General features: G+C 40.8%; 3 protein-coding genes across 3 annotated transcripts; all 3 read left to right on the top strand.

The window, feature by feature from the left end:
- Positions 1-205: 205 nt before the first annotated feature.
- Positions 206-2,878, top strand: LOC139767083 (actin, alpha cardiac muscle 2-like). The gene is made up of 2 exons (XM_071696054.1): positions 206-298; positions 1,638-2,878. Exon 2 carries the CDS (start codon positions 1,660-1,662, stop codon positions 2,791-2,793), a length of 1,134 nt encoding a protein of 377 aa, XP_071552155.1. The 5' UTR covers positions 206-298; positions 1,638-1,659; the 3' UTR covers positions 2,794-2,878.
- Positions 2,879-4,511: 1,633 nt separating this feature from the next.
- LOC139767085 (actin, alpha cardiac muscle 2-like) lies at positions 4,512-6,386 on the top strand. Its single transcript, XM_071696056.1, has 2 exons — positions 4,512-4,662; positions 5,136-6,386. The coding sequence occupies exon 2, from the start codon at positions 5,163-5,165 to the stop codon at positions 6,294-6,296; it is 1,134 nt and encodes a 377-aa protein (XP_071552157.1). The 5' UTR covers positions 4,512-4,662; positions 5,136-5,162; the 3' UTR covers positions 6,297-6,386.
- A 13,503-nt stretch (positions 6,387-19,889) lies between these two features.
- On the top strand, positions 19,890-21,969 carry LOC139767096 (actin, muscle-like). The gene is made up of 2 exons (XM_071696076.1): positions 19,890-19,933; positions 20,642-21,969. Exon 2 carries the CDS (start codon positions 20,662-20,664, stop codon positions 21,790-21,792), a length of 1,131 nt encoding a protein of 376 aa, XP_071552177.1. The 5' UTR covers positions 19,890-19,933; positions 20,642-20,661; the 3' UTR covers positions 21,793-21,969.
- The last annotated feature ends 1,661 nt before the right edge of the window (positions 21,970-23,630 follow it).

Genomic DNA, 23,630 nt, shown 5'->3' with positions numbered 1-23,630 from the left:
TCGAGGGAGAATGACTCATGTACTAATACAATTCACCTAATTTTTGGGAAGACATACCTACGTGAAGTAAATAACATTAAAACAACTGATGCAGTAATCATATGCCTGTATTTATTAATGGGTCTTTTTTAATGAGAACAAATCTCACAGACATTTGATTATACAAAATTTAGGTAAGTACGTTGGCTTTCCACAGTTTGGCGACAAACTACACTTTGTTTTAGCCGTGAGTACCTTATATAAGGAGCCCAGTCTCACGACTGAACTTAGTCGCTACAACACTCGGGAAGAAGACACAGTAAGTTCTGTCTTCAGTCACTGACACTGAAGCTTTAACATTATGAAAATGTTACTATTTATGTAATGTTCTTAAGACGCATATGAGTGTGAGAACAGCGGAAATGTGATACACAGACAGCAACATCCAGAGTCTGAACACTGTGTTACGCTGCATTGAACATTACTGTGAGAAGCTGGTTATCAGAAGTGACCTGATGCAGCCAGTAAAGTGATCAAGATATCATGTACTATGTTAACCATCGTCTAAACTGAGAAATGACATTCATGATAAAAAGAATGTGATTTACTTTAGATACAATCACGACAGAAGAATAATGAATGACTAGTACACGCACAGTGAAGCGCGAGAGTGTAAGTTAGGTCAACATGTCACAAAGATACATATGATCTAAATGATCTTCGTGGTCTGTTTTATTCAACAAATTATGCATAAAGAGTTGCGCTCCAAGCACTGATTAAGGGAATCGATGTTTAGTATAAGAGAAACAAGATATTGAAAGTGACACAAACATCTAGAATTGTTCATTATCAGTTGAACTGGGTCACCGTTAACGAGGATGTCCAAACAATAAAAGTTAATCCTGCCTTTACATTAATGTCGCTCTTGTAAGCTGTTCTCTCACTACTGAAGACGAATTCCACATCCTGAAGACACCGTCAACACAGTTGCACTGCTTTATATATTCATCTGGGCACACACACACACACACACACACACACACACACACACACACACACACACACACACACACACACATATATAAATATATATATATATATATATATATATATATATATATATATATATATATATACTTTCCCGCCCTGGGATCGCCTTCTATGGGACGAGACCACTGGTCGAGAAGGGTGGTGGCGTTGTGTGTGTGTGTGTGTGTGTGTGTGTGTGTGTGTGTGTGTGTGTGTGTAGTAGTAGTAGTAGTAGTAGTAGTAGTAGTAGTAGTAGGGTGAGTACAGGGTAAATGAAGAGTAATTGATCAGCATTTCCAGTTTGTAAGTAGCATCTCGGGCATGAGGAATCATGAAAGTTAATGAATCATTATTGTCTGTTAAGTGGGAAAGATAAGAGGTGATCAGAACGTAGAAGTAAATTATATATTTTGGTGATTTTCTTCATCTCTGCACAAAAGGTTTTTCTTTTTATTGCTAACGTAAACTACATGAATCATAACATAAACATTACCAATCATAATGAAAGATTCTAAGAAAGTACAAGCTAAAGTAATACGTGCCGTCTTATAAACAGGTTATCCACCTGTAAACCAGGCAATGTTTATAAGATGCTTTTTCTCGCCCTTTACTCAGAACTTGTGTTTCAGGTGATCCTCAAGACCCACCACCATGTGTGACGACGAGGAGCAGGTAGCGCTCGTGTGCGACAATGGCTCCGGCATGGTCAAGGCCGGCTTCGCCGGTGATGACGCTCCCCGCGCCGTATTCCCCTCCATCGTCGGCCGCGCTCGTCACCAGGGTGTCATGGTCGGTATGGGTCAGAAGGACGCCTACGTCGGTGATGAGGCCCAGAGCAAGCGAGGTATCCTGACTCTCAAGTACCCCATCGAGCACGGCATCATCACCAACTGGGACGACATGGAGAAGATCTGGCATCACACTTTCTACAACGAACTCCGAGTTGCTCCAGAGGAGTCTCCCACACTGCTGACTGAGGCTCCACTTAATCCGAAGGCCAACCGTGAGAAGATGACACAGATCATGATTGAAACCTTTGCTATGCCGGCAATGTATGTAGCTATCCAAGCCGTGCTGTCCCTGTACGCGTCCGGTCGTACCACTGGTCTGGTGTGTGACTCTGGTGATGGTGTGACTCATATGGTCCCTGTCTACGAAGGTTATGCTCTCCCTCACGCCATCCTTCGTCTTGACCTGGCTGGCCGTGATCTGACTGCATATCTCATGAAGATCATGACAGAACGTGGCTACTCCTTCACCACCACCGCTGAGCGTGAGATTGTCCGTGACATCAAGGAGAAGCTTTGCTACATCGCCCTCGACTTCGAGAATGAGATGAATGTGGCTGCTGCTTCCAGTTCTATTGACAAATCCTACGAACTTCCCGACGGTCAGGTCATCACAATCGGCAACGAACGTTTCCGTGCTCCCGAGTCCCTCTTCCAGCCTTCCTTCCTGGGTATGGAATCTATGGGTATCCATGAGACCGTCTACAACTCCATCATGAGGTGCGACATTGATATCAGGAAGGACCTGTTCGCCAACAATGTCATGTCTGGTGGTACCACCATGTACCCTGGTATTGCTGACCGCATGCAGAAGGAAATCACAGCTCTGGCCCCCTCCACCATCAAGATCAAGATCATTGCTCCTCCCGAGCGTAAGTACTCCGTCTGGATCGGTGGCTCCATCCTGGCCTCTCTGTCCACCTTCCAGACCATGTGGATCACCAAGGAGGAGTACGACGAGTCCGGCCCCGGCATCGTCCACCGCAAGTGCTTCTAAACCATGTATTGTTATCACTGCAACTGTTTTACACTTGCTCTTATGCATATGAAGGATTTTCTAATGAAACTATTTCTGTATCAAAGCATTTCATTATCCATAGAATGATAGTATCATTCATTGATTACCATTCTTCGATAAACATGTTTGCACCGTACATACACACTAGTGTCAGCGGCCCCGACTGCTAATGGTACCGTCGCGATGAAAAATCACTTTTGATGAAAGACAGACTCGTCAAAGAAATTTTCACTCTACCCTACACTTCCCTACTACTGGAGGTAGCGCAGCCTTGGGCCACAGGAGCCTCTGGAAGGAGGTTTTGTGTACAACCAGTAGTTAACTAACCAATATTCTAACTTGTATCTTGCTATCTCTTCACGAGGAATATTCCTCAAGTGTTTCTTTTTGTCATTCGGTCTACGATATTCTACACCTTTACAGTCTGGTTATTAGTTTTAATTCTAGAATTCATTAGCAATTCAGTACATTCCTTCCATCTCCGAGATAGATCAGGTAAAGTTGACAATAATCTAACATGTCTTATTTTTTCCTAGATGTTTTATATCCGTTCTTTCATTCACTTACAAGACCCCTCTTTACTGTATCATCAATGGATGAACTCTTTTCCCTGCATTCTTCACTGCTTTCGCATCCTTCTCAAATCTCATACCTCTTACACAATTCTAAAATATTTACAGATTTTCTTGTCCCTCTCATTCATTCCTATATATCCTTCATTTGAAGCCCATTTACCCTCAGTGCCTCTTGGTACAGCCGAACACAGTTTCCACATCTACGATACTAAACATTTATGACTTAACTGTCCTACACTCACCTCACAATGACATACACACATCACCGAACATTTTGACTTTTAGTTCCCCCTAATGGACTTGGCTGGCTTCCTGAGCGGTGAGGAATAATCTTGGAGAAGCAAGGTATAGGAAGGGATGTAATATATATGAAATCTACATGAGAAGGTAAAACACTTGTTTATATAGGAAAAACACAAGAGAGGAAAATCAAATTATCATATATGAATACTTTGTTATCAGGGAAGGTCACTTAAATGATAAATGATGAGAACGGGTAGAACTCTTGAATAATGTTTATTTAGGTACAAAAATATAAGAGAAGTTTGATTCCTCTCGATTAGTGGATGATATCCAGAATCCTAGATGATACAGACTGAAACCTATTGTACTGATACTAGAACGAGAGCAAAAATTTCCTTTTTATGATGGAATTTTCAAAAAATACAAAATTCTAGATTTTACATGAGATTAATCACAATTATATGAATACCAACGAGAATTCTTAAGGCGACCTGAATTATATAACCTTAAAACAACGTTTCCGTATTCCGGCTAAAGTCTGTCAAATGTCTGAAAACGATCAGTAAGTCATGAAGGCCTTAAAAATAGGCTGGGATGAGTTACTGGTGCAAGAATACACATGTAACCTTATACTGCAAGTACCTGTGCATAGAGCAGCTAGGATCCACTGAACGTGAACCCAGTTAAACCAAGATATATGAGTAATTATTTACTACATAACAATGCTATGTTGGTAAGTTTTCTTCAGCTCACACTGAATAAGGCAAGACGCCCAAGACTTGCTACCTGGCTAATGAATAGCGAAGAAGCATAAATTGGCTCTTATCCATCTTACCTGCCCACACCTTGAGAAACAGTAGCTTAATTGTCTGAATGAGTAAGCAAGGAAGAATTCAGCCACCAGGAGAACCAGCCTTATATACCGTGCGTAACATTCCACTTGGCCCTTGCAGGAGAACCGTATAAAAGAAAAAGATTCTAACATCGGTCTCCTCAGTCGGCTGTCGACTCCGGTGTTGGACAGAGCTCGGTAAGTCTTCCAGTGTGTATAATGCAAGTGTGAAATTTAACGCGAACCTGCTTTCATGGGAATATATAATCATAGTTATGTAATTTACACGGAGCTGACAATGTAAATGGGGTTGACAAAGTAGATGGGTTAATGATGAACATGGTATCAAAATGATAATGGAGTTAACACTGTACGAGGAAATGACGTAGATGGATTTAACAAAATACACGTAATCAAAACTTTGAAGAAAGTCAGATCAGTGTTTCAAGATATTTCGGAACAATAAAGTCAAATTTTGCTTCATACACATATCTGTGAACAACAATAATGTGATCCTGTTTCAGGTAGTGTTCGAGATGTTCAACAGCTCCAGCGAATAAAAATACAGAAATGTACATTCAAACGTGTGTATAAAAACTACGTCAATACCGAAAATTTTATTCTATTGATTTTAGTTATCAAAAATCTAACAGAATATATATCTTTCACAGGTGGTGGTTTGAATCAGTCAGTCAATCATGTGTGACGACGAGGAGCAGGTAGCGCTCGTGTGCGACAATGGCTCCGGCATGGTCAAGGCCGGCTTCGCCGGTGATGACGCTCCCCGCGCCGTATTCCCCTCCATCGTCGGCCGCGCTCGTCACCAGGGTGTCATGGTCGGTATGGGTCAGAAGGACGCCTACGTCGGTGATGAGGCGCAAGCCAAGCGAGGTATCCTGACTCTCAAGTACCCCATCGAGCACGGCATCATCACCAACTGGGACGACATGGAGAAGATCTGGCATCACACTTTCTACAACGAACTCCGAGTTGCTCCAGAGGAGTCTCCCACAATGTTGACTGAAGCTCCCCTCAACCCTAAGGCCAATCGTGAGAAGATGACACAAATCATGTTTGAGGCGTTCAGTATGCCAGCCATGTACGTATGTATCCAAGCCGTACTGTCCCTGTACGCATCTGGTCGTACCACTGGTCTGGTGTGCGACTCTGGTGATGGTGTTACTCATAATGTTCCCGTCTATGAAGGTTTCGCTCTCCCCCATGCCATCCTTCGTCTTGACCTCGCTGGTCGTGATCTGACTGCTTACATGATGAAGATCATGACAGAACGTGGCTACTCCTTCACCACCACCGCTGAGCGTGAGATTGTTCGTGATGTAAAGGAAAAACTTTGCTACATCGCCCTCGATTTCGAAAGTGAGATGAATGTGGCTGCTGCTTCCACTTCTCTGGACAAGTCTTACGAACTTCCCGACGGTCAGGTCATCACAATCGGCAACGAACGTTTCCGCTGCCCAGAGGCTCTCTTCCAGCCTTCCTTCCTGGGTATGGAATCTGCTGGTGTTCATGAGACTGTACACAGCTCCATCATGAGGTGCGACATTGACATTAGGAAGGACCTGTTCGCCAACATTGTCATGTCTGGTGGTACCACCATGTACCCTGGTATTGCTGACCGCATGCAGAAGGAAATTACTAACTTGGCTCCCTCCACCATCAAGATCAAGATCATTGCTCCTCCCGAGCGTAAGTACTCCGTCTGGATTGGTGGTTCCATCCTGGCCTCTCTGTCCACCTTCCAGACCATGTGGATCACCAAGGAGGAGTACGACGAGTCCGGCCCCGGCATTGTCCACCGCAAGTGCTTCTAATTTGGATATCTTAAAGCTTTGATAATACTCAATGTGTATTTTGACATAAACGACACAAGAAATATTATTCCATGATATAACCCCTGAGAACTGTTTATCTTATCCTTATATAAAAAGACATACTTTGCAAAATATTATTGGTGGATAAAGATTCATTTTTCTAGCAAAGGAGATTAATGTACCTAACTGGTGAAAAGAATGTTTCCATCATTATTACTGCAGCAGAAAAAAAAAATTAGCTTAAGCTTTTAGCGCATCCCTGATATCAGACGCAGTCAACACAGACCACACAAACACCACTCACAGCACTGATATAAGACCACAGTCAACACAGACCACACAATCACCACTCACACACAGCCCTGATATAAAACCTACTCCACACAGACCACATAAACACCCCCTCAAAACCCTGATATAAGACCCAGTCAACACAGAAAACAGAAAAGCCACTCACAACAAAGCTCGCTCTTACTACAATGGGCCAATTAAGATACTTCCCTGTTTATTTCTGTATCGACGATCGCAGTCTTTTGCCAATAGACTCAATGACCTAGGAAACAAAAGTAAACATAAGCTGATTCACAACAACTGTGTGACGGTGACAGCAGGAGGAGGATGGAAGATCGAGTTTTTTTTTTTTACTGGACTTTTATTCCTTGTAGTGAAGGGTAAAGATATTTTCAGACCAGGGATGTTTGTCAACATTGATGTTTGTCAAGATGAAAGACTAACGGGTAATTCATTTATGCCGCTAAATTTACTTCAAACTCACTTTTTATTTATACTAAACATTTTAGAAAAAAAACTTTTAATGTTGTGGGGAAAAAGAATCTTTTGTATATTTGCTCAAAAAGAAGCTTTTTCGTATTTCACGTTGACATGAAAATTCATTCGCGAAATTCAAAGTTCAGTTCATTGTAACACTAACTGAGGTATACCTGTCCTTTTTTGTGAAGAGCTGAGCATTCCAGTTTTGTGGATAATCAAGCCACCATCGTGTGTTACATCTTTAGATGTTTATGAGTATGATGAATAGCACATCTATTTCCTACATACAGAAGATATCCTACCAGTTGACGGTAACTAGCGACCAGGAGTCAACTTGAGTCAAACCCACTGACGTTGAAGTCTTGTGGTGTTTCAGTGTGTTGCTTACACTCAGTGTGTGGAGGACACTGTGAGTCACCGGCTCTACAGAGGGTACAGCATTCACTCGTTTTCAAAACGATTATGTTTAAGAACATGGAGAATAACGGGATATGGAGCGAGAGATGGTAAGAGACAGGCAGATAAGCTGAACTATACAGTATGTGTCGATGAAGCGTGGGGGAAAGTCACTCACCAAATATTACCTCCACTCGACTTCCAAACCAATGAAAAGTAAAAGATTACATGCAACGAGGCCAAAAATTCCAATACCAAAAACAGACAATCAATAGTGTTATATCTACTACAACTCTTGGTGGTCATCATCCAGTCGAAGAAAATTATTGTTTCGCTCGAGTGGTTTGTAAAGGCTACCAGTTTTAACCGCAGTACATCAACCCGATGATGGCTCTGGTTGTGACGTTATTGTTACAATATACGCTATACGACAGTAACAAAAATGACAGTTCGGAAACTTGTCTTTATCTGTAGATTAAAAATGAGAATCATGGTATTAATTTTTTTTCTCTTGAATATAAGGAATTAGCAATGGAGAGAGAGTCCAAAAAGAAAATGGACTTGGTTATCCAGAGTTTAGTGTACCTACGTCTACCTACACGAATGAATACGTGAGCGTTTGCCTAAGTCCAAAACAATGAAAAAAAAAAAAATGAATGATACCCACAAACCTTAGATAACTAAATTCAAATGAAACTTTTTTCCCCACATGTAAGCATGTTTTCAAGAAACCTGTGATCTGTTCCTGTTGTCATTAACAGCCTGAAGAAATCATACACGTAGGTTGCAAACGATACACAACAAATACCGACGCTCTATCGACGGAAATCATCACCTAAGACACACGTGTTTCTCCCTTACACACATCTTCATCACCAGAAGCATCTCTTACCACTAGTCCTTCCTAACTTACTACAGGATTAAACGTGATACTTTGGAATGTTACAACTGCAAAGTATTTTGAGGTTCTGTTTTTTACCGAGAACATTAAATTTTGTTTTCCTCAGTATTTCCTCACTTACGCTCGGAAACTCTAAAAACTAAGTAATTACTATAATGAATGTTACCTACTTAACTTTGTAAGTTCAGAGAGAACTACCATTAACAGAATGATAGACAAATATTTCTGTAATTTCAACACATTAAATATGAATTTGCTCTGCAATGTTTACCTACAAATCTGATATTCATATAAACTTATACTGAAGCCCCTGTACTAAATATTACTGAAATAAAGAAAGTGGTAAAGAACATACAAGATGGAATAATATGGATAATCGTAATATGAATAAGCGAATTAATCACAGAAAACGGAAGTTATTTAGGAATGGCAGTTCCTACTGCTGATCGTTAGTTCTATCGCTAAAACACGCCATTGCCCTTCAGACGACTTATGAATCATTAATTAAGCCCAAATACTATAATGAACTCTTAAACGTATTCATTCCTCAGCCAATACCTGATGATGATAATAGGAAAACACAGTGGACAACTGCAAGAATAAGTACAAGAAAAGTTACTTCGACAAGATTTATATATCTCATCTACACCACAGACGGACGTACCTACCCCAGGTCTGGAATAATGATAATATATGGTGTGTGTGTGTGTGTGTGTGTGTGGGTATGTGTCTGCGCGCGCAAGAAAAATGAAATTTTCCCTCAACTTACCAGGTCAAAATTTCAGTGGTATCGAAGGTGTAGTGATGATGGTCTTAGCAGCTAATATGACGGTATAGTGAAGAGCATAGTGAACATAGAATTATTCATGATTCATAGTATGGTGTAGAGTCTAAACAGGCACCAGTTGCAGACATTTTATATTCTATAGGGCGGTGATGGTTGACCGTCATGCACGGGTACACCCGAACACCAGCATGATGGGAGGTGTACCCCGCCAGGCGACACAAACAGCGAAGCGCACAAAAGTCTAAAGAAGTAAATGGATGGATGTCCAGAGACCGTGTGTCTGCTAATGAAAATCATAAACAGACCAGCACGAGTTTGAGTGATGAAGTCACTCATTAACAGAAAGTCACTCTGCTGACTGAAACTGAGACAGTATGATAACCCGCGGCGGAGAAGCCAGGAACTTTGGCATTTACGAGCGTGAATGAAACTCGTGTGAATTTACTGTTCAAGGACAAATTTTAAAGAGAAAAACAGCAAATTAAGTTGCAAGAAAATATCATATATGTATGATAATAAACAAAGATCTAAACATGATTCTGGTCTTAAAGATGTTTTTAATTACTTGTGTATGAGCACATAATGAACAAAATTAAGTACGTCAAGACAGCCACAGTTGAGGGAACGTAAACATGATATATTTAAGAGTGAACTAATCTACATGATCTTTATGCGTTATACTGAAAACGTATACGTGAAATACCTGGGGTTTGACGCTTTGGACAAATCAGCTGAATCTGTCTTCTATCGAGTTTAATCTACTGCTTTATCTGAACTCTGCTTTTCACCATAGCCTATCAGAAACTGGAGACGAAGTTAATGTTATAAATAACATATGTGATTGGTAGCTGCTTTCGTGTTGGTACCGAGGACAGATTTGTTTCGTTAAATTGTTCTGTGTAACAGCTTATCTGATCATAACTGACACCAGTGAGATAATTTTTTTTATTTCAGTGATTCAGAGCGACATGTATCTAGCCTTCTACTTGAGTCAAAATTTCAGTTTCCAAGATTTTGTTTTGTAAGTGAAAAGGGATGCTGTCGACAATACGGCGAGGCGCCTCATTATAACAGTACCACTCTCAACTGGTCCTGCACACGCAGGTATCCATCACTCTCATGTGAGAGTGACAGTATAGAGGCGAGCAGCGAGGGTGAGGCAACGTAAACAAACGTTCTGGCTGACAGGTTATGTGAAGCGGACACGTGACGCCCACTAGGGAGGTGGTTGTCCGCCACACCTGCCAACTGTCGAATTGTGCTTCATATTACTGTATGGTCTGTGAATGAACTGTTCAGTGACATTTCACAACAGAATGGTTCTGCATATGAGATTTGAAATTAAGCGTAATTCCCAATAATTACTTTTCTACAAAAACAAAAGTTTGCTTAATCAAAGGCTGAATAAATAAAGTGACAAGTGAAATGAACTGTATGTATAAGGCATTGCACGGCTGGGAAAAACAATAGAAAATTTTCCATGGTCATTAGTGCATTGTCAGACAGAACTGTTGAGGTTACATATAAATGCCTGGGATTATTGACACTATTACTCCAGACACTTGGTCAAAAATTTAGGTCAGGTCAATACCAGAGTTCGGTTACATTTCTATGGCTCTGCGTCTTACTTAAGCCGAGAAGATGCTTCTGACCTCAGCATTCTCTACTTATGAGTTAGTTTATGTTGATGTCTGATTGAATATGGGATCGTAGATGAGACCACAATTACTACATTCTCACAGGTCTCCATGTGTTAGAGCGCCCAAAGGTCAACGTTTTGACCGTGTTGTCTTCACGTGTTCGCGTGGCCGTGCACCTTTCCTAATATACACCTGGGAAGGTGTAGCAGTGTGCGGGTTAAAGATAGGCCCCGGACCAGCGGGCAGCGGTGGCCAGTCTGCTCGAAAAACGAGAGTGGTGAGCTGTGTTGGGCGCCGGTGGGAAATCCCCGCGTGCTGCACACGTCGGGACCGCCTGCCTCTCAGTCTATTCTCAGTGTAACATTACCAGAGTCGGTCCCGGCCAACGTAAATATATCCTGACCTCACCTGAGGATGTGCGGGAACTAGATCTTTGTTTTTGTCGCATTTTATAATACATCTTTAATTATCGACCGTCTATCTAAGGTTATCACAAATCAACCATAAAAGTGAATATGTTTTTGGGTAATGGAAGGTCTGACACGAACAATATAAACATATAGTAATAACTTATACTGAACACGTCGGCCGGGCAGTTCCTGCTGCTGTTTCAAATTTTTCATTGCTTCTCTGAAGAGTTAGTTACCCGAACCTGTCTTAAAATTCAGAATGATCCAATGTTCTTCCCAATGGTCTGATTTCCTTAATATTTCCGAAAATGTTGTGCTGGGAATGATTGTTTCTTCATATGCCGCTTGTGACTGAATTACTTTTATTTACGCTAGATTTTCCAGTCACATAGTATCTGATAAGAAACTATGGTCTAGAATAAAGTGGATAAATCAGTAAAATTATACACAGCGAAAAACATTAGTAGAAAACTGATATAGCGGTAATAAGTGGTTAGATTATGAAATCATTGCCGACACTGAATGTGATATGTAGCGTGAAACACAGATTAACAAACGTTTCATTGAATCATCTCTGGTCATAATGTTTTTGTACTTCATATTCTTTATGATTTGATGCGCTTATTTCTCTTCTGATATACTGTCTTATACTCTTTGATGCTTTAGAGATGTAGCCAACAACTGTACGATCATTATAAGTAAATGATTAATTATTGCGGGATATTATCACTTTATTACAATTTTTCTTCTTATCAATTATTTGTCTCCTCCAATACACATTAGGTTCACGAGAGTACAATAAGCTGAAAGAAATATTGTTTCCATAACGTACTATAGATCAATCTTAACCTTTCACAGTACACAGAGCCAGCATGTATCATCTATTTTAGGTAATTTGGAATTCCATTCATACATTTAATACAGGAAGGACATCCATGTACCATATGAATTAATTTCTCAGATGATGAACACAGTTTGTTTTTAAGGTGATTGTGATATGTGTTGCCTACAAGTCAAGTCGGAGAAGCTTTGTGTCTGATGTCTTGTTACCTACACCACTTTTGTAACTAGCTGGAGTCCTGCACCTCAGAACGACCAGACGTGACATTATGGCCACACGGGATCTGAGATTATGCCCAGAGTGACCAGTATCGTGGTTTGTTTGTGGGAACAGCTCTAATATGTGTATGTTGGAGTGACGAAGGTTTTAGTATTATGATTTCTAAGCAGGATTATATCTTATTTGTGGACTTTGGATATAGAAAATTACTATTTCATAAGCTTAAGGTAAAATCAAGTCTAAGTGCAGTGAGTATAGTGATATGTTTGTGTTCTGGAGTGATCGTCTGTCTAATGATATGGTTTTCAAGTAAAACCAGAGTTGGTTTGTATGTAGTGGTATATGTACAGTGCACCTATCTATAAATCCCTTGCCAATCATACCACACAAAAGAATTTAAGTAAAAAAAAATTATAGTCAAGGTTGTCACGCTGGTGTGTGGGCGACTGTTGTCACAATTACCATAACGAAGCGACAGATCTGTACACTTCATGTAACCTCGTGCTAGGATATATAAATTTACATATTTCACGTATTTGTACGTTTATAACATCACGTAAGACTCGCTCAGGTCCCAGTGTTCTGACGGGGCTGTATTCAGTTTCATACGTCACCTACAATGAAGAATTCTATTTCTTGTGATGGCAGTAATCTGCTTCTGTAATCTGTGTCATATTGTTGATTGTTTGTATTATAATCTTAAACTTATCGTTCAGGTTAGCTCGAGATTAATGTTCACTTTATTTTCTTAAGTTTAGCGTTGTTCTGCATTCAATTAATTTTATCGACACAGACAAGTGAATGGTCTAATCAAGGCCATCTCATCAACGCTATATATATATATATATATATATATATATATATATATATATATATATATATATATATATATATATATCCTAGTTATGGTCAGGAACGCTAACCACTTCACTACGGAGGCGATCGTGTTCTAAGCTCATACTTAGCGTTCAAGTCATAAGCTCAAGCTAAATGATGTTCATGTTACCCTAAGCAATCAGTGCAGGAATTCTATATGCGCATCGTTTTTCTCGGCAGAAAACAGACTATTAATATATTACTCAGCTTAAATTTCGTTTTATGTGGACTGTGGTAGTGTATGCAAACATCCGTCTTAACTATCTCAGTAAATCTATGTCATGAACGCTCCCAGGTGCTGGCAGGCACCTGACAATCCATCATTGCCACACTCTTTAGTGTTTCTTTTGTTTAAAGAATCGTGTCGCTTTTTGAAAACCCTCCCTACAGTTTTGGAGGCTACGATCATATCATATATATATATAGTTCAATAAAAGCAAAACGTGTCTCACAGTAAATCTGCAAGGCTCTTTCTCGCACGAGCTATAAGTAAGAAATTAATTCTTATGAGTCACTTTGTGGCCATCAGTCTGACATATGCTCGTTTAGGCAAGACAAATACTGTAGGTTTTTGCACAGAATTTAAATGGTCTGTAAAATCTACGAGAGAAAGGAATAGCGCTCCTCTGAGAGAGGGTCGGTCTTCTTAGTGGTGTGGGCTTTACCTGTTTGAGCAGGAGGAACGGAGCGTATCACCTCAACTGACATTTAAGTCCTGAAGGTAAAGGACGCCAGACAAATCATGTGTTGTATCACTGTACTGATCATAAACGTGGAGGAATCATTCTTTTCTGACCAGACAGAAAAAAACACAATATAGTTCTCTATGATATATGATAAACATTCCCAAGTTTTTATAGTCAAGGATACACGCGACCTACACATGAAGTCCTTCTCATCCTCCACACCAGATATCAGAGGTTTTGGCGTCTTGAGAACCTGACAATTTATTTTGATAAAGAATTGTGATTAATGATTCTATCTGTTTATTTGTATTTAGATCACAGGGACAGTTGGATAAGAACTGTCATCAAAATAACACGTGACGAACGATCTGCCTCGCAAAGGAAAACTGATTATAGCAATCGGGAACAACCCACGAAGGTAAAGTGTTCCAGTCTTGCTGTGAGAACACCAAACGTGAACATCAGCCAATCCTCGACCTACCAAACCTGACACAAGACCTGTAACATGTACGTAGTGTGGCTTGTTGGGCACTGCATGACCTAGCCAAAGGACGAGGAATGCAACCGCATGGCTAGAAAAATAAAATGTCAACGAGTATTTACCTACGGCGAGCTACTGCCATGAGACAAAGGGAGACAACATACCTGCGAGCACCTGAGAGAGAGAGAGAGAGAGAGAGAGAGAGAGAGAGAGAGAGAGAGAGAGAGAGAGAGAGAGAGAGAGAGAGAGAGAGAGAGAGAACGCTGTAGCGAGAAGAAAGAGGAGCAATTTCTTATAAGACTTAACTTCATAAGGAGAACTGTTTTTGAATTCATTCCAGGAAGGTAGATGAAGGCTTGCCAAGATGTGTGAGTAACACACCAGACAAGGTTGATGCCACCTCCACTACAGCCTGAGTCGTTGATTTGAAAAGGAATGTGTCAGATACATGAACCATATTCACCTCATCTTAAGATACATGAACCATATCCACCTCATCTTCAGATACATGAACCATATCCACCTCATCTTAAGATACACAGATCTTTTCCTAGTAGTGTACAACTAGACAGATTAGTGATTAAAAAATGCCTAGTATACTGGCAATGTTGAGGGCACAAACGACTTATATGCATAAAAGTAATAACTGAGTTTTAGAAACACTGGATTTGACCAGAATGTCTTCCAGCTACCAGCTAACTGAAGCAGGTCGAGACATAACGAGTGAGTGAGGATGGTCGGGTGAGGACGGTCGGGTGAGGATGGTCGAGTGAGGATGGTCAAGTGACGATGGTCAGGTGAGGATGGGCAGGTGAGGATGGTCAGGTGAGGATGGTCGGGGAGGATGGTCAGGTGAGGATGGGCAGGTGAGGATGGTCAGGTGAGGATGGGCAGGTGAGGATGGTCAGGTGAGGATGGTCGGGGAGGATGGTCAGGTGAGGATGGGCAGGTGAGGATGGTCAGGTGACGATGGTCAGGTGAGGATGGGCAGGTGAGGATGGTCAGGTGAGGATGGTCGGGGAGGATGGTCAGGTGAGGATGGGCAGGTGAGGATGGTCAGGTGAGGATGGGCAGGTGAGGATGGTCAGGTGAGGATGGTCGGGGAGGATGGGCAGGTGAGGATGGTCAGGTGAGGATGGTCAGGTGAGGATGGGCAGGTGAGGATGGTCAGGTGAGGATGGTCAGGTGAGGATGGGCAGGTGAGGATGGTCAGGTGAGGATGGGCAGGTGAGGATGGTCAGGTGAGGATGGTCGGGTGAGGATGGTCAGGTGAGGATGGTCAGGTGAGGATGGTCAGGTGAGGATGGTCAGGTGAGGATGGTCGGGTCATGAGTATACGAAGGAATATGTCGGAAGCTTAGATACACCTCAGCTCACACAGCTCCGTCGACCGTGCTGAAAAATTTCCTTGCCGTAATGGCCATGACTGTGGTGGACTCGTCTGGATGAGGAGGCTCCCTTGACACCCCCCCCCCCTCCCTCCACATTTGCATGACTGAACTTGTGTGATGCAGATGACGGATGCTGCGAGTGACTGACCTCTGTCACAAGAGTGGCATACAGCCGGTAAGAAGTCACGATGACGAGGCTGTATCACCGCACGACGTGAAAGAGTAAAGTCTCGTCAAAGTAATTCTCTTTCAAAAATAGTCCATCATTTCCCCACAACTGGAAGTAGCGCAATTATGGAAACTATAGAAGCTCCTTTAAAAACAAGTGCTTGGACATATATAACTACATCTTCACTTAACGTGGAGTTGTTAAATGCATACATATCTCAGAAACACCCATGCATGCAGCTACTTCAGTGTGATATAATATTTCACACACATTCAGTTTGCACAATAAGTCTAGTCGTCACAATTTGCTCAGCCATATTTATTCTCCCAAAACTAAAAAGAAAAGACCATTTATTTCCAGCGAAGGTGAACTTCAGTTATCGGAGTTTACCTTCAAAACAGTTCTCTCACGATTTTTCTTTTCTCCTAGACCTATATATATATATATATATATATATATATATATATATATATATATATATATATATATATATATTTATCATTTATTTATTTCGCTTTGTCGCTGTCTTCCGCGTTAGCGAAGTAGCGCAAGGAAACAGACGAAAGAATGGCCCAACCCACCCACATACACATGTATATACATACACGTCCACACACGCAAATATACATACCTTTACATCTCAACGTATACATATATACACACACACAGACATATTCATATATACACATGTATATAATTCATACTGTCTGCCTTTATTCATTCCCATCGCCACCCTGCCACACATGAAATAACAACCCCCTCCCCCTTCATGTGCGCGAGGTAGCGCTAGGAAGACAACAAATGCCCCATTCGTTCACACTCAGTCTCTAGCGTCATGTATAATGCACCGAAACCACAGCTCCCTTTCCACATCCAGGCCCCACAGAACTTTCCATGATTTACCCCAGACGCTTCGCATGCCCTGGTTCAATCCACTGACAGCACGTCGACTCTGGTATACCACATCGTTCCAATTCACTCTATTCCTTGCACGCCTTTCGCCCTCCTGCATGTTCAGGCCCCGATCACTCAAAATCATTTTCACTCCATCTTTCCATCTCCAATTTGGTCTCCCACTTCTCTTCGTTCCCTCCACCTCTGACACATATATCCTCTTGGTCAATCTTTCCTCACTCATTCTCTCCATGTGACCAAACCATTTCGACACCCTCTTCTGCTCTCTTAACCACACTCTTTTTATTACCACACATCTCTCTTACCCTTACATTACTTACTCGATCAAACCACCTCACACCACATATTGTCCTCAAACATCTCATTTCCAGCACATCCATCCTCCTGCGCACAACTCTATCCATAGCCCATATATACCCATATATATATATATATATATATATATATATATATATATATATATATATATATATATATATATATATATAGAGCCTCATCAGTTTCATGGATTTTCATCCCACAAAATTTCTAAAGCTTCTATTTCAGTTTACTCTAATCTCTCACCTTAAGGTTTACACGACTGATCCCTAAACCATGAATCAGCATAATCACATCATTTACAGTTATTCTTCTCCCATATGTGCCTAAGTTCCCAGTGTTACGAGTTTCAGGCAGAAGAGCTGGAACAAGCACACATGCATACCGCCTGCACATTTTACACATTCACTATCAGAATAACTCCAGTTCTTTTTCTTTGCATTCCCCAACGCACTACCGCTTTCACCATCATCACTGCCACCTTCACCACCACCACCATCAACACCTTCACCACCACCACCATCATCACCACCTTCACCACCATCACCATCATTATCATCAGCATCACTTTCCTTACAGCTTTTCTAAATATAGCTAATGAATACCAGAACTACTTCGAGACCCAGTCTTTATTTGTCTCTACTCCTTCCATCTATGCCATACAGACGTCACTAAGATCGATTAACTTCCCAACTGACTCTGTTGTTCCAGCTAGTACGTCACACCTGCCTCACACGGCACATGTGACATCGTCGATTCTGTGCAGCCTTGGTTTACTGGTGTCCTACAATTACCCTTAACATACGCATATCAGACATTACCTCAGTCAACATGGCAAAGAGCTACGCAGACATCACTCGAACTTCCACAATGTCAAATGATTCATACCATATATGATGCATTACCTCTTATGTCTCACACCAGTCATTCTCCAGTAAGTATACCTTACTTCTATCACTAGTTCCACACTGAAGATTTTCACTAGCATTAAGGTCTTCCATACAATTCATACAAAACCAAGAGCAGGAGACCGTGCAATAATCTAATTCTTTCTAAAGGCCAACATGTTACAACTTGTTAAGACCAGGACATCAACAGTCATACACAAATACCAACATAAAAAGACCAATTTCACCCAAACCTAGTGTAACCAAACTAATAATGACAATACCATTGTATGTGACACAGTCGAGACCATATTGTAGTCAGAACAGGTTGATGACCTGCACGCACTGATATATTTCTGCATTAGTCTCAGTCGTTAGTTCCTATGTTTGTCTTCGACAGATATTTGTTTAGTAGTAACGTCATTCTTTGAGTGCATTCTTTTTGTTTGCCTTTTATGTTAATTCATTATCTTGGTTTTCGGTCAATCTTATTTCCAGACTTTGATTTTGTTAAAACTCTTACAGTACAACAGGTGTTATTCATCCTGGCGTACAATGAACTTGAGTCTATATTGGCTACCTTACTCTGTTGTACAAACTGTTACGAACTTTGAGTTTGCGTATCTCTACTGATACTTCCCACACGATGCTCGATATTGGTTCTTGTTAACTGCCTCCTTATACTCTTAACAAGCACATTGAGACTCCTAAACATTTGATGATGGTAATAACCAAATTTGTTCATGAATTGTCACGTTTTCGTATTTATGTTTTTTCTTTTTCCCACGAAACGATGTACAATTTTGGCGGTATTTACAACAAAAAAAGAATCTTAAAGAGATTTATCTTTAAAATAAATCTGTGATTTTGAACATTTGTTACAGCTCTTCATGAGAGGGACTGACATATTACTAATGTCTATCTTTTTCATATGATGGAATGGCAACCTTGTGTCTTCCCACACAACGGAAGGATGTATTACTCTCTCCTCCATGTACGGAGGGATATACATAAGAGCATCTGCTGTCTCCATGCCAGGTAAAGACGTATTCGTGACTGTCCAGTGTCTCCACCAGGTGGTGGGATATGGAAGAATATCCTTTCGTCTGTCTACAAACTTCATGAATGTGAGCATCAGTGAGTGAAGCAAGGAGACATTTGTGCATGTATCATCACACTAGAGCCTTATGTATTTTGTAGAATCTACCTTGTATGTGAAAGGGGAAATATTTTTCACTGACTGTCTGCAGTCTCAATAAGGACAGTTTACTTCTAATTGTCGATCTCTAGGACAGGGAGGTCCATCTTACGTCATCATATCCAAGTGTGGTAATATCGTATCTCTAAGCATTTACCTTTGTGTAAGAGAGATAAACCAAAATTGATGTGGTGTTCTAGCCTGACAACCGAGAGTTAGCCAATAGAATCATCTCTTGATAGATTCTGACACTTGAAAAATAACAGACGGGTTATATTTTCATTAACTAAACTCAATCATTGGAAGGAAATCTTATGTAATACATACGCAAGATGAACTGATCTCTTCTTTCATGACTTCCATTCACAATAAACATATCAATTAGATACTGTTGTTAATCATTCTTACTGTAATAGTTTATTTTCGAATGAGATAATTCTGTTAACTGCTTTTATTGTAAACGTTTTTTCCTAAAAACTAAAACACGATTAGAATGAGACTGTCACACGTATGGTGGGTTAGAACATGGTCGTATAGTTACTCACGAGTTTATTTTGGGAACAAGTCTTAGGACTCATCTCCACTACGCAGGTAACGTTCCTAATGCCACGGAATGTAGACAATGGTGGAGTAGCCTTGTTTGGGTTTAACGAAACATTCCTTCCCCTACAGGGTTTGGAGCTGTGTATAAAAGGGAAACCGTTCCACTGAAAGACCTAGTCTACAGTCGACTGGAGAGGACTTCTCTCTGGTAAGTCTCGCCCATTGTCTTGCCACATAAGATAGAATTTTAAGTGGAAAAAAAGTGACACAGATAGATCAATATCTATAGATCAATATCTATAGTCTCCAGTGTTTCGGTCAAAAGTCTTAACTAAGAAGTTATGAATCTTTAATTACCCCTTTATCTGAAATCGTCACGTTTAAGGATATGTTGTTCTCCGTGTCATGCTGGCTAACACACACACACACACACACACATATATATATATATATATATATATATATATATATATATATATATCCTGGCAGGCATACTCTAGAACTATAGAATTCTGAAACATGTTAAATTTACTATCTATGAAGTCAGTGTTGTTGCCAGGGTGCATTTTCCTGAAAAAACTAATTGCCAAAATGACACTGAATGATCATGTATAATATGTATGAGGCCTTACGTAGGATTTAGAGACCATTATAGCATCATATTCCGAAAATATAGGAAACTGGGAACTATTAGGTTTTCACAGAACACGACAATGATGGATGTGCACATGATTATGACTGTAAATTCATCTCATTACTTCACCATGCTTAGTGATTTAGAATTATGTCGGCAGAGAAATATACATTACGATACTCATGTAGGAATAACCATAAGCTATAAAAGGAGTCATAACCATGAGCGTATCAAAAGAAAAACCTGAGTTGAATAAGAATATAAGATTATATTTTCTCCCAGGCCAGCACCTCCAGACAACGATGTGCGACGAAGAGGAGTGTGCGCTTGTGTGCGACAATGGCTCCGGCATGGTCAAGGCCGGCTTCGCCGGTGATGACGCTCCCCGCGCCGTATTCCCCTCCATCGTCGGCCGCGCTCGTCACCAGGGTGTCATGGTCGGTATGGGTCAGAAGGACGCCTACGTCGGTGATGAGGCCCAGAGCAAGCGAGGTATCCTGACTCTCAAGTACCCCATCGAGCACGGCATCATCACCAACTGGGACGACATGGAGAAGATCTGGCATCACACTTTCTACAACGAACTCCGAGTTGCTCCAGAGGAGTCTCCCACACTGCTGACTGAGGCTCCACTTAATCCGAAGGCCAACCGTGAGAAGATGACACAGATTATGTTCGAAACATTTGCGATGCCAGCCATGTACGTTGCCATCCAAGCCGTACTGTCCCTGTACGCCTCTGGTCGTACCACTGGTCTGGTTTGCGACTCTGGTGATGGTGTTACTCATAATGTTCCCGTATATGAAGGTTATGCTCTCCCTCACGCCATCCTCCGTCTTGACCTCGCTGGTCGTGACCTCACCATGTACTTGATGAAGATCATGACAGAACGTGGCTACTCCTTCACCACCACCGCTGAGCGTGAGATTGTCCGTGACATCAAGGAGAAGCTTTGCTACATCGCCCTCGACTTCGAGAATGAGATGAATGTGGCTGCTGCTTCCTCCTCTCTGGACAAGTCCTACGAACTTCCCGACGGTCAGGTCATCACCATCGGCAACGAACGTTTCCGTGCTCCAGAGGCTCTCTTCCAGCCTTCCTTCCTGGGTATGGAATCTGTTGGTATCCATGAGTCAGTTTACAACTCCATCATGAGGTGCGACATTGATATTAGGAAGGATTTGTTCGCCAACACAGTCATGTCTGGTGGTACCACCATGTACCCTGGTATTGCTGACCGCATGCAGAAGGAAATCACAAATCTTGCTCCAACTACTATCAAGATCAAGATCATTGCTCCTCCCGAGCGTAAGTACTCCGTCTGGATCGGTGGCTCCATCCTGGCCTCTCTGTCCACCTTCCAGACCATGTGGGTTTCAAAGGAGGAGTACGACGAATCCGGCCCCGGCATCGTCCACCGCAAGTGCTTCTAAAAATCAATTTTCAAGAACCATTTCTATACATACATTCTGGGTTTAATTTTTTTCCTCTAGTGTACATACTGTAAAGATTACCCATTTATTTTTCCATAGAGATATTAGTTGTAAGACCAAACTAACGTCGTATATCTGTATTCTATAAGAAATATAAATCATATTAATATCTAATAATTGTTTTATGTATTCATATATTTCTCAGTATCTTAAGCAACAAAAGCATATCTTCAAATTATTGATATTCACTTTAGCATTAACATTAATGAACTATATTTCATCTCCACTGAATAGATTGTAAGAATCTTTCATGAAAGAACACAGGTCTTACATGTGTTATAATAGACAATATACACTCGATACACATAGTCAATAACGACTTAGCGTCAGGGTACCTTCTTTCTGTTATCTAAAACCATGACGTTTCTCTCCTCTAGAACGTTCATTTTTAACAAATACATTCAATTTGCACACATGGAAACATGTCATCATGCTACTGAAAACGTAGAGTCATGTTAAGTCAAACAATGCTCTCTTGTGCTAAAGTTTTCGTAGTGGAAATTCCTCTTTGTAAAAAATTCCTGTGTATGTGTAATTGTACATATGGCCGACCTCTATACAGACATCATGAGAGTGTAGGAAAGGAAAATATAAAGATCTCCTAAACACAAGTCGTTCGATTACTTGGGTCGTCCACAATATGATTACTCTTGTCATGTCGAAACTATGAAATTAAAGATTTTAGGGAATGAGATTTTGTTTTAAATCTAAAAAATACTAGTATAGATGAATATTAAAAATCATCAATACCGTGAGCTTCGGAACCTTAAATAGTGTTGTGGTCAACGGGGAAGATGGTAATCTAGAAACTCTCAAAGAATTGAGGATTCTCGTCTGAATTATGTTACAAATTTAAGATCGATAAACTTTGATGATTCGAGCTGTGAACATGCGAATACTGGACAAAAATGACTTTGACAGATATTACTTTATGTTTAATTTTGAGAAACAACAAAAAGATGCAAAGGAAAAGGCATTTCTAAGGAAATACCTTTATACCATATTTTTCAAGGATGAACCACACCTTTGCCGACCTCTGAGAACATCGTTCTATCATTACCAGACTTTGTCTTAATCACTTATATCCGGTAAAGATACAGACAATGTATAGTCTTGGACAGGATAGAGGGATGCCAGCGCCATCGCCACCAGAAACACAAACTTTACAAATTTCCCTCAAGATTCCACATGATCTAAACAGACGTAAACTAGACATACTTACTCATGCTGAAAAGTAACCACGAGTAATGTGGCATTATTAACTAAGGTCATAAAAGAATCAGTTTAACGTGAATGTAGCGAAACGATATTCGAATCCCCCAGAACCATGGAGACTAAAACAAATTCTTTCAAGTATAGTGAATCCTTTAATCTCGCAGGGCACACAAGGAGGGGATTACCTGTGAACCAGCAGGAGAGAGATAGTTCACATGCCACTGTGACAACACAGACACAAACATCTTTGTGTACCAACATCTAAATGATACAGATTTCTTAAGAAAGATTCTTTTGTAACCATGAACGAGGAAACTATGACGCTAATTTCATATTAACCAAATTGTTCTCAAGATATTCTGAGAAGAACTAAAGAAAACTCCTAAGACAGAGACCAAGTTTATACAATCCTGTGTGGACAGGACCACTCCTGCCTGGTGTGTGCTGAGGATCCTACTGTGTGGACAGGGTCTTGGTATGTAAAGAGGCTCTGGTATAAATAGAATGCCCTCGTGTGAGGAGATACTCGTTGTTCTTATATGTAGAGTCGGTGATGGTGTGTA

The sequence above is a fragment of the Panulirus ornatus genome, chromosome 59, assembly GCF_036320965.1.
Source record: "Panulirus ornatus isolate Po-2019 chromosome 59, ASM3632096v1, whole genome shotgun sequence".
Taxonomy (NCBI): Eukaryota; Metazoa; Arthropoda; class Malacostraca; order Decapoda; family Palinuridae; genus Panulirus; species Panulirus ornatus.
This window is presented reverse-complemented; position numbering and strand designations above follow the sequence as displayed.